The sequence below is a fragment of the Parasteatoda tepidariorum genome, chromosome 3, assembly GCF_982258835.1.
Source record: "Parasteatoda tepidariorum strain Cologne lab strain chromosome 3, Ptep-v5.0, whole genome shotgun sequence".
In the NCBI taxonomy this organism is placed as follows: domain Eukaryota; kingdom Metazoa; phylum Arthropoda; class Arachnida; order Araneae; family Theridiidae; genus Parasteatoda; species Parasteatoda tepidariorum.
Genome location: NC_141757.1, coordinates 78,569,394 through 78,581,500, shown reverse-complemented (window position 1 = coordinate 78,581,500; position 12,107 = coordinate 78,569,394). Strand labels below are relative to the sequence as shown.

The 12,107-nt window shown below is 27.0% G+C and overlaps 1 protein-coding gene across 4 annotated transcripts in view; it reads left to right on the top strand.

Annotated features, from left to right (window-relative positions):
- LOC107439005 (abscission/NoCut checkpoint regulator) overlaps positions 1-12,107 on the top strand; it is a 22,713-nt gene extending 10,606 nt beyond the window's left edge. For 2 of the 4 annotated variants that reach the window (XM_071181916.2, XM_016051460.4), the window contains exons 6-12: positions 715-803; positions 1,129-1,284; positions 2,758-2,920; positions 5,854-5,900; positions 6,770-6,859; positions 9,238-9,344; positions 11,670-12,107. In XM_071181916.2, the coding sequence (XP_071038017.2) occupies positions 715-803; positions 1,129-1,284; positions 2,758-2,920; positions 5,854-5,900; positions 6,770-6,859; positions 9,238-9,344; positions 11,670-11,745 (728 nt within the window). In that variant the 3' untranslated portion in view covers positions 11,746-12,107. Of the gene's footprint in view, positions 1-714; positions 804-1,128; positions 1,297-2,757; positions 2,921-5,853; positions 5,901-6,769; positions 6,860-9,237; positions 9,345-11,669 lie in introns of all 4 variants that reach the window. The other 2 variants (XM_016051458.4, XM_016051457.4) reach the window with 1 other exon arrangement.

Sequence of the window (12,107 nt, the reverse complement as noted above, 5' to 3'; positions counted from 1 at the left end):
TAGTAATCTTTTATTTGCTTCTACAGAATTTAAAAGAAACAAAAAACCGAGCACAAAAATTTTACACTTTTTGAATTTTGTCTGAACTGTAATATTTTTTCTTCCTTTAAAGCTTTATTTAATTGGTTGCATTTATTATGAGGTATATAGAAGTTATTAATTGAATAGAAAGCGTGAAATATTAATTTTTTTGTATGTAATAGAAATTAAAAATTAGAAAATGTGACAGGTTATAGATATAGACAGTAGAAAATATCTGTGTATTGTTTGATTTTCATCAAAAAAATATCTAAACTGATAATGTGAACAAAATTTATGACCCCTTCAAGTTGAGGTTAAGGATGTTCTATTGTACTTATACATTTAATTTAAGTATTTAATTAAGTTCACTCACAATATTTATAAATTGCTTCTCATTTTCTATTATTCTCCAAATGTATTTCCCGTAGATAGCATCTTTTCTACTGAGTGGTTTCAAATCAATTACAATCTAGGTGACCCAATCTCAATAATTATAAATTTTTTTGTTGCTCTTTTTTACAAATAAAAATTTTTACAATTTGGATATTTATGTTTTCCCTTGATATCAAATTAAAAAGAATTAATTAGGAATTAGATTCTTTAGAATTTGATAGTTCAATTTTTATTAAAATATTTGACAAATTTTAAGATTGTTTTAGTAATGCATTATTGTTTTGTTTTGTAAATATTTAGCTGATTTGCCCAGTAATAGTGAAATCGAAGAAAGAATTGCAAAATTGAAAGGAATGGACCCATCAAAATACAAAGCTCCTCCCATTGAAGTAAGTTTATTTATGATTGGCTAGCTGCAAATGCTAACGAGTCTGCCTTGACAAACTTGTTGCTTTACTATTCTATATTGATATCTTTTCTTGGTGTTTGTTATATGTGGGCATATTACCCTGCTGAATAATAAACTTCCCACATTTCAGCTTCCTGAAATAATGTATTAACAAAGTGCAAATTGAATAGGTTCAAATGATGGAGAGAAAAAAAATCTTTTAAATTTACAAATTGCTATCATCATTTGGTTTTGAAAGTAATTTAATCTAGAAATATCGTTCAAAAGATACTTAAGAAGTTTAAATGTCTTTTTTCATTCTTTAGGTGTTCAGACCAGCTGATCGAAGATCTTCTTTTGAAAAAGCATCAGACCTCATGAAAGAAATGTCTGAAAAAGTTGAATTGGATTCGAAAATTGTTAAACCTGAAGATGAAATTGAAGCTCGTTTGGCTAAATTACGGGCTATGGATTCTGAAACTGTAAGAAATGATGTATCAATTAATATTGCCTTTTCTGTTTTAATTTTTTTTTATTGCTTACCTATACGCAGTGTGTCACAAAAGAATGAAACTTCTAGAGGAATTATCTGGTTTATAATCAAAAGATTCAACTCAAATTTTTTTTTTATAGTTTATAGAAAACCATCTAAAGTTAACGCTCCTTTGCTCTCCTGGTTGAAAAATAAAAAGCGACTCTTACAAGTTAAATAGGAAGCGCTTCATTGTTATAAAATAATTATTTCTGATAATTTATTTTAAACATTTATTTTTGAGTATTTTTTGAGCATTTTCTCTAAAACACATAATTAATTTAGGGTTGCAATCATTTCTAAGGCAAAAACATTTTCAGAATATCCACAATCAAAAATTAAATGGTTAATGTGAAAGTTCTGTTAAATCTCGAGAACTGTAACAAATAAATATGCGAGATTAACAAGTTCTAATGTTTTTGAAATTTTTTATGTTATAAAGATTGATGTAACCTCAATTCTAGTCACAGCAAGAAATTACATAAAACAACCATATAGGGGAGAAAATGTAGGCATCATTTGTGAACATTTAGGATTCATTAAAAAAAATAGCAAATTAAAATAGGGAACTAAATATGATTCCAAGATAGTTGATAAACTGTAAAAGAGAAAAATAAGCATATGTGTAACACTGTTATTGCTCCTTTAGACTTTGAATAACAAGTAATCTAAAAATTTGCTTTCTGAAAACAAAATATATAATTATATTTGAAATTTCTTTAAAATCTTCATGACTTTGTGAACATCACGTTCTAAATGCCCTATTTTGTTTGGATTACATTTTGATTTTTAATTGTATTAATAAATATAATTTATGATTAAGTTTTAAATGATTTTGTATGCATAAGCGTATCTTTTTTAATTAATTTAGGTTTTAATGTATTTAAAATATAATTTAAGATGTAGAGTGTCAGAAGAGTAAAAATTGATTTATAACTAATTCATCATGATGTAAAATTTTGTTGATGCAAAAAGAGATAAGCTGCAATTTATCGAACAAAATTAATGGTCACCACCTGGTTGTTACTTTTTTAATAAAATTGAACCTCAAGTGAATTTTATTATTTATTTTTTTGTTGAATAAATGTGGAATTATTTTGAATATTTTTTAATATTCAAAAAGTTCAAAATTAATTTAAACTTCATTTTACACTTGTTTCTTAAAATTTTCTTCATTTTAAAAATTATTTTTCAATGTTTACCATATTTTAAGAAATGCTTTGAAATATTTTTAATTTCAAAATTTTTTTAATTTTTTTTTTTTTAAATTGTTAGTCTATATTTAAAACGTGGCCACTGTTAAAATAGTTGAGTAATAGAAATTTATATAAAGCCATATATTTAGCAATTTCTTTCAACCTTCATTTAATTTACTGAATGATTTTTAAAAAAAATCTTTTTTTCTTCTTTTATTTGTCGCTAGAGTGATGTGAATATTTCAAAACCTGAAAGTCAAGAAAATCTTCCAGAAAATCTGCTTTCTAAATATCAAGAACCATGGGAAGGTAGATCTGAAGAAGAACAAATTAAATATCTTCTTGAGAAATATAAAGTTCCAACATCCTCAACTTCAAAATCACAAGAAGGTAATATATTTTTTTGTTGCTTATCATATATTTTGCCTTCTGTCAAGTAAACTTATAGAGAATTGTATATGATTTGAAACTCATTTCTATATATTTTCATGTTATGAAAAACATAGAAAACAGTGCATAGAAGAAAAATATTTTACGAGTTTACCCACTTGTAAAACTGCCAAGAATATGTAAAATGGCAGTCACTGTTGATGAACATTTATATTTTATTCATATTTTTTACTAAAAACTTTGTTTCTTTACATTTATGGAACATCGTAAATCACAATCATCGACTCATAATAGCAGCGATTCACAAATAGTGTTCGTCAGAACTTCATAGTTATGTGGAATGATTTCCAGAGTTCCGAGAGTTAAATGTGTTATGAGTTTTCGAAACCTGTAATTAAATTTATATCCAATTAATAATCTTTCATTTATTTAATATTTCTATTGTTTTTATGAAAATATTTAATTGAATTGCTTGTGAGTGAAGAAATAAATTTCAAAATAATATCTTTTCTAAACAATGTAATGAACAAATTATGAAAGGGATATGCATTTATGAAAAAATTAAATTAGTATTTCTTATCAAGCAAAAATAACCAAATTCGACAAAGTATGTTTCTCTGATAACCATTCTCTAGGTTCATTTTGTTGGAAGCAGATTTTCAGCTCTTTCTTTTTAGTTTATGCGTAAATTAAAATCAACTTAAGAAGTTGACTTGATGCTGCTCCGTACCTGCGAATTCAAGTCTGAAATAAAACCCAATTTTAAGGCTAATATTGAAAAAACAATTTGATGAAAAAAATTCATTCGTTATTCATTCACTAAATATTTTCAAAATATAATTAATTAAATTTAGATCATTACAGGTTTTCAAATAATTACTAGTCTTTTGTTAATTAATATGTTCACAATTACTAATGAAATTTTTCTTTAAGTCTCAGGGTTTCGCCATATGTAGGTTATTCACTTAGGGTTCTACAGCCAAAAAAAAAAAAAAAAAATGAGAATTGCTGCATTATGAAACTTGAATTTAGCAAAAATCTTGAAAGTTTTTTTTTTTTTTTTGAACACAATAAAACTTATTACATTAATCTAAATATAATGTAGCAATTTTTAAAATCAAAATATTGTTGTAGAGTTTAAAATTTCTATAAAAGTTGTCTTGGGAAATTTTTTTAGTAATTTAAATTTTTTTTAGTGATAATTTATTGCCATTTTCCTAAAAGTCTACGGATAAATTGAAAATGTGTTAGGTTCACTATACCTTAAAATTGTTAAACTCCGATTATACAAATAGACTTCATTATAATATAATTGAATAAATTTTTTGTTAAAGAAAAGGATTATTTCTTAAAGAAATAGGTTTTTTTTTTTTTTTTACAATTATCAATTTGAGAGCTTACATTTTCGCAGTGCTAACTGTCCTATTTGAGTTTTTTTTTTTTTTTTGTAATTTTGCACACTAAATAAATGTACACTATTAGAATGGAACAGAGGCTCTTAACTCTTTTAGTTTTACAGTAAATTGTCTCATTTTAAGCTAATCTCCGAAGCCATGAAAGAGGTTTAACCAGTTCTGTTATGTAACAAGTTCTGCTTTGAAAGAGGTTCAAGCAGGCTTCAAGCCTTGTATTTATTTGGATTTTGGTCAAAGATGAGGCAAATATTTTCATTTTGGCTGTACTCAGTTAACAGTTACACCACAAAATGTAAAAATGACTAGTTGTCCATCTTGTAGCCACTTATATTATACCATTTTTTCTCTCAAAGTAATCTGATAAATCAGTATACTACAGCTTTTTAATATTTTTAAGCAATAACATAAATGAGCCATTTACTTCATAGCTGAAATTTTATGTAAAACACTTTGTTGTATCTGATTGTGTGACTAGTTTAAACTCATTTTATTTCATTAAAAACAGTAAAGATCACTTTACTACTTTTTTTTAACTAACTGATATAGCTGACTTTTTGGGGCTAAAAAAACACAATACGAAATAAATTGTTTGTATGTAAAGTTTAAAATTATTAAAACACTTTTTTCAAGATTTATAAATTACCTGTATATTAAGTTATTATTATTAAAATATTTTTATAGATACCCACAAAAAAATTTATCAAAGCAAAGTTATCTTTTAAATTAAAAATTCTAGCTAAAAAAATTTAGCAAGTCCCATAATAGGTTTATTGTCAAGCATATTTCTTAGTCAACAAATATTTTAGAAAAATAACTATTACTGAAACATATTTTTTGCATATTATTTTTGGGTAAAAGAGTTTTATGATTACGATTTATGTGTTCATAATTAATAATGTGCATTAATTAATCAAAATTTTAAAAGGTTTCTTTTAAATCTTAAAGATTGCTGATTAATGCACAAAAATCTTATCATTAAATCTAGTCATTAGGTGTGGGAATTTGTGGTTTTTTTTTTAACTAACTGTTCATTTGTATTAATTTTTATTTGCCTCATACTGATTTTAACTTTAATTGTACTGTATTCGATTTAATACTTTATGAACCATAATTTTCAATAGTAAAAATTATTTGCTCTTTTTTGGTTAGCCGGGGCGTAAACGAAAAATTGCTAAAAAATGTGGTTAAAATTTTTTTTATTTATGTTTTTATTTTTTTAAACACTGAGCAGAATAATCATTCACCCAAAAAAAAAAATAGAAATAGTTTTATTTCATTGTACACGGCTTACCAAGTTATTAAAAAGTACTAATTTTAATGCATGTTTTTACTAATACAATATAAAGTACTTTTATTTAGTGTATAGATGATAATTTTTAAATAGAACCAAGTCAATTGACTCAGATATTTCATTGAATCTAAAAATTCATTATCATTATTATACATTTTCATATTATATGTGTAAAATTAATGAATTGTGTTAATTAAAAAAATAATGAACTGTATTTTTTCTTTCAGATGTAGAAATGAATGAAGAAGAGGAAGCAGAAAAACTAGTTGAGAAAGTAATGCTTGTTTAATTAGTTTAAGTAAATATTCTCAATTTTCTTCAAGTCAACAGGTTCATAGATCTGGTCTGACTTCGTCAGGCCAGAAGAGGATAAGCAACAACAAATATTCTACATCGCTTTACTCATGTATCTTTTTTTTTTTAAAAGCTGTTTTGATGCTTATATTATGTCACCAGCGTTTTTCTCTTCTTGTTTCTTTTTTTGTGAAATTGCTCTATTTTGTCATTTGTTTATTTTTTTTTTCAGTCATGCTTATTGATTTTTGTTTATAATACTCTAGTGTTTATTACTTTCTAATTTTTTATTACAATAGGGAACCGATTATTCGGAATGATCGGGACCATCGCTATTCCGGATAACTGATTTTTCCGGTTTTCTGAAGCGCTATAAAAAGCCGTTTTTTTTATTGTTAAACCCAACTAAAAAAATTTTTTTTTGTGGAAATAATCTTAAAAAGACGAAAAAATGATGGAGTAATACACTAATGATTATTTCCAAAATGATGGTAAGGTAAACATCTTTTAAAAAAGAAAAAAAATCCTAAAATCTTATGAGGAAAAAAAATTTTTCTTTTTAAAAATGGCGGGAAAATTTATCGAATTTCGTTCTGGTTTTTTGGTTTTCCGATTTCCGGATAACGGGTTCTGTACTGTACTTATCTAATTATCAAGAATATTTCAAAATAATTGAAAAATTTCTATCAACTATAACTTAGCAGTTGATAGATATTAATTTTTATTTTCATTTTTTTTTCCTTATTTCAAGTATTCTATATTACTGTACTTATAAAATATTATATTAATTTCATCATTCTTAAATTTTATTTTAGTACTTAATCATTTTTAATAGTATGTTTTATTCAGCTTATGGCCTCGAATGTTGATGATGAAATGGAAGGTTTAGATAGTCTAAATGAACAAGAATCAGAAAAATCACTTCCAAGTGATGATCAAGTAAGACATTTTATATTTTTGGTTTTACTTGAGACAAAGTAATTTTTTTTCTCTTTATAATCAAATCAGTCATTTATTTTCTTTCTACCTAGCTTATTAATAAATATTTCTTCTCTTTATATGCTATGATTTATGTTTTGATTTATGTTATGTAGTCTTATTTGTTTACTTTATGAAGAAATATAATATTGATTATAGATTTATAATGTATAAGATCAGTTATTTTTCTTTCAAAAGTTATTAGGTAAATAATTGATGTAATAAACTGTTAATTAAATCAATCTACTTATTTTGTTTAAAAGGGTTAAATTTATTCTTTAATTAAATAACTATTCCTGGTTTCTTTATATCTCGGAACTGGTTGAGCTGCCCCAGTCATAATAGTCAAATCTATAACAGATGTTTGTTTGGGTGTTTATAATTCTGTTTTTATGATTTCATTGGCATATTAAGATATATATCCTTCAAATTTAGAACTTTACTTCTACTATAAATTTTAATATTTTTTATTTCTATCCATTTATGATATGTAAATAAGTGTATTCAATTTTAAAATAATTTAATTTTATATATTTAATTCTTTAATTTAATTTTATAAGTGTGTTTTATTTTAATTAATAAATCATCCTAAATTCAGAGAAATAAAAATTCATTTAATCAAATATGTTAAAGCAAGACAGATTTTAAGATCTAAATCTTGAATATACGTATCCCCTTGGTCTAGAGCCCTAGACCAAGTTCAGAAGATCATGTCGCATCAGCAAGTCATAGACAGTCTCTCCATCACTCATCAGTTGCCTCACAGAGGCACCGATGCAATCCAAAAGATGAGATGGAGAAGCGATGGCTGAGCAATGACAATAGGCAAAAGTCTTTTCGTTTACTCTGAAGTTCAAACACTTAATATAGCCAGTCCTAAGTCTTGACAAAGCTGTTTGAGCAAATCTATGACAAGTGCACTGCAGGGATAATCCGGGGCATTTGGCAGCATACCAATCATGATCTGATGGGTGCTTCCACACTGAATTTACCCTAGCTAACTTCAAGGAGTGAACCTCAGACACTAGTAGTTTAGAGGAAGGGGGAGTAGTAAGTTCACTCCCTTCCTTGGCAAGCCGATCAGCAATATCATTCCCATAAATACCCACATGGGAGGGGATCCACTGCAAGTGCACTGAGCCGATCTGAGACAAAGCAGTCAATTTGATAATGATTTCCTGTCCCAAATTTTCCAAGATACTTGGAGAGTTCTTCAAATATTGAATTGAACTCTTGCTATCCATTAATATCCATATGTCAGTTACGCCAGAGTCCATGGCTAGGCTCAAGGCCTCATTTATGGCAATTAACTCTGATCGAAAGACCGAGGCATGGTCGGGACTTCTAAGTCGGCGGTTGAGCTCTCCTTCGCCTGTCCTCATAAAAACACCACTGCCCGTTCTACCGGAGTCAGACTTGCTTCCGTCCATATAGACGACCAAGGCTCCGGGAGGGATATTATTGATTACCTTGAGAGCCAGGTGACGTAGTAACTCCGGATGTTCATTTAGCTTAGTAAAATCGATATTTAAGTCATCTTTAAAAACTACATTACTAAGAGAAGTATTAGGTGTCAATAGATTAAAAAGAGGGCATGGCTCGACATCAATGTCAGTCAGGCCCTGTCTCTTCATCAAACTAAGAGGGCTGTCCCTTTTCAGCCTCTGATTGTTTGTCCAGTTTGATAAAAATAATGCCGTCTATTAAGGAAGCTATAGCTCTTAAGCTTAGCGATGTACTTTGTGATGTTAGTCTCTCTTCTTAGGCACAAGGGTTGCAGATCAGCCTCATATCGAACAATATTATTTGGGCAACAGTTCTTGAAGCCAGTGATAATTCTGGCTGTACTTAATTGTATTCTTTCTAATTTTTCTAGATTGGTAAGAGCAGCTACCTGATAAATTTGGTTGCCATACTCAAGTATTGGACGAATGAGAGCAGTGTACATGCACCTGAATATACTTAAATCAGGTGTATAAAAAGCTTACTTTCAGAGTCTAAAAACATTTAACTGATACATAAATTTTTAGTATAATCTGTCAAATAAATGTATTATTGCCTCATTCATTGGGTAGGGGATGTGAGCGTGAAAACAGTGTTTTTTTATATATATTTTTTCTTAAAAGACATGTTACTGTCTGGATTTTGTCGTATCACTCTAAAATACATAAGCTAAAATTTTAATAAATAACTCAATTTAACTACAGAAATGCATAGCATAGAATGTTAATTAAAAGAAAAAAAAGTAGACTAAATTCTATATTTACAAAACAAGTGTTTATTCTTAAAATTATAGCTTATACAAAAATACATCATTATAATTTTCTTACTCATTGTAGAACAGCCCAGAAGAAGAAGAGTTTCCATGGTGTGTTATTTGTTCTCAAGATGCTAAAATAAGATGTTTTGGTTGTGATAGAGATCTTTACTGTTTACGATGCTTTAGGTATGCTATTTTAAAGTTGGTATTCAGTATAAATAATTGAAGCAAGTATTATTGGTAAATATGTGTGTCTTTATTATTATTGAGTGGAAAAATTTAATAGAAAATATACAGTATGTATAATGAACTATAAAATTATATCTTTCCTGACCCTCACTATAAAATTTTATTTTTGGTATATTTTAATTTTAAATTATCATTGAAATAACTTAAAATATTTTCCTTTTTAGTTGAACTCTGTGAAGAGTTGCAATATTTGTTCTTTACAACCGATAGTTCGTAAAAAATGGGTTCCTGAAAAAATCATAATAGTTCATACATACTTACATAATTATCAATATAGTATTTAAATTTTTTCCCATCATTTTTTCACGATACAAAAGAAGTAGTAAATTGACCTTTTTTGTTCAAGTTATGAAATTAGGCTTGAATACATTATTCGATTTTCTTTTAACTTTTGCCATATTAAGCCATAAGTCAATAAATATTAATTTTTCTGTACTCTGAAAAGTCAAAGTGATTAAATTCATCTATTGCATTGTTTTTCATTCAGGGTGTTATCGTCTATGTAGAAAAAAAAATGGATGAACATGCCCTTCATTTTACCTGAAAAAAGTAGATCATTACTTGAATTTTTTTATTCTATAATTTTATGTGTGATCAAGTAGTTAGGAAGGGGTGCTGAGTTGGGAGAAGTGAGAAACATAAATCAATGAGTAAATTTAACCATAATTATGAAATTTAAATCATCATCATTTGTATGACACTCCAGGCTGGGTACCTTGACCTTCTCAAGAAAATTTCGCCTTGACATTCTCCTTGTTGCCAGTTCACTAACCTGATTGTTTTAATGTCTGCATTTATGGAGTCCAGCCATCAAGGCTAAGAACATCTTCTAGCTCTGCAACTAATTGGTTAATGCTTGAATATTTTATGTGTTGGGCAAGTTATATTTAAACAAAGTTGTATTTTTCTATAAATCTTATTCTGTTTAATTTTATAAAATTTCTGTTTTTATTTTTTATCTAAAGGAATTGTGAGTCATGTTAAATAAGCAAATTAAAATTTAGAAGTGAAGTTTTTGATATATTAGTGCTCACAGTTCCTTCTTAGGGAAAGTTCTAAAAATGTATCATAAGCTAACTGGAATTTTTTTGCGACATTAATGAGCTTTAAGTATTTTTTTTTCTTTACTTGAATTTTATTATTATTTCCTAGAATTTCCTGATACTTAAATTTTGCTTTTATTTGATTTTATTTCTGATCACATTGTGAGAAAGGGGTACCAAGTTGAAAAAAAAAAACAAAAAAAAAACAACACAAATCTAACCAATACTTAAAAAATTTTGTTAAATAAAGAAATATAAATTTAAAAGTAAAATGTTTAAGATCATGGGTTTTTTTAGGGATAGTTCTAAAAATGTATCATAAGCTTAAACAAAAATTTTTTTCTTTTATGAATTAGAATAAAGTATTCTTTTCTTTTAAATTTTATTACTGATATCAATAATTAAACATTACAAGTAGTGGTACAAAGTATTACAAATTTATGGGACAAAGGAATAAATTAAAGAAAAGTTTGAATACCTTTGTATCACGAATGAAATAAATTACAAGATGGTTACTCAATGGTTAAAGACCCTAAGATATCATTGTGAAGGATTGGGGCTCGATTTTCAGTGGCAGTTTGAAGTCCACCGAGTTACATATTGTGCAAGCTTGTTCGAGAAGTAAAGACGAGTTGTGTACAATGCTGACCACATTGCAATGATTACAAAATTGTTGGGCCTTAATAACTGTGATTCCCAGCACCACAATGGGCTGTAGCAAGAATGTTTCACTATTTTTAGTTAAGAATGGGTGAATTACAAAAATTTAAAATTCATCAGACTTAGGATATTTGAGAAACATCAGACTTTTAAATATCTTTATTGTTATAAATTCACTAGTTATTATATCAGTTATTGTTTTACATTTTACTTCATTATAAAACAAACTGCAAAAACTTTCTCAGGTGTATCTCAGTTATCTTACATCAAAATACCCATAAATTTTGAAAATCATATAACTGAATAATCTCTGACTGCTGCCAAATTAAATTTTTTTTTTTATCCACATTCGATGATTTAATTTCTATTTTTTTTAACGGCAGAAAAAATCCTTTTCTTCAAATTCTTTTATTTTCAGTTACTCGTGTTTGAAACTTATTCTCTTAAATTTTTAAATTTGTTCAAAAAATGTTTTCCCAATTTAAATTTTTCTTTATTTTAAAATCTATTTTGATGATTTTATGATCATTTATTAATAATGATAGTTTTTTTCTTTCAGAGAATGCCATGATAGTTTGGATATAAAAGATCATAAAACTTGTCCTTTTTTGCCTCCTAAGGAGCCCATGGTTTAATATGCCTTGACATAAGTTTCTACTACTGTGATTTACTATTGAAACAAGAATATGTATTTAGTATATCAAGCAAAAAAAAATTTCTTGAAAGCTGCAATCAAATAACTATGCTGTATATTTTTTCATTCAGTCGAGATCCAACACAATTGAAATATATAGAATATATTGTAGTTAGAAATATATTGCTATAAGTTTACAAACACTACGTATATAATTGATAAGAACTTATTTCCATGTACAGTTGTTGTCTATTTTATTATCTCTTGAAATTTTAGTTTTTATGTGCTAGTTATGTATTATTAATATGATTTTATGTACTTTTTATTTTATTCATAAAAATAAAATATATTTACCATTCTAAA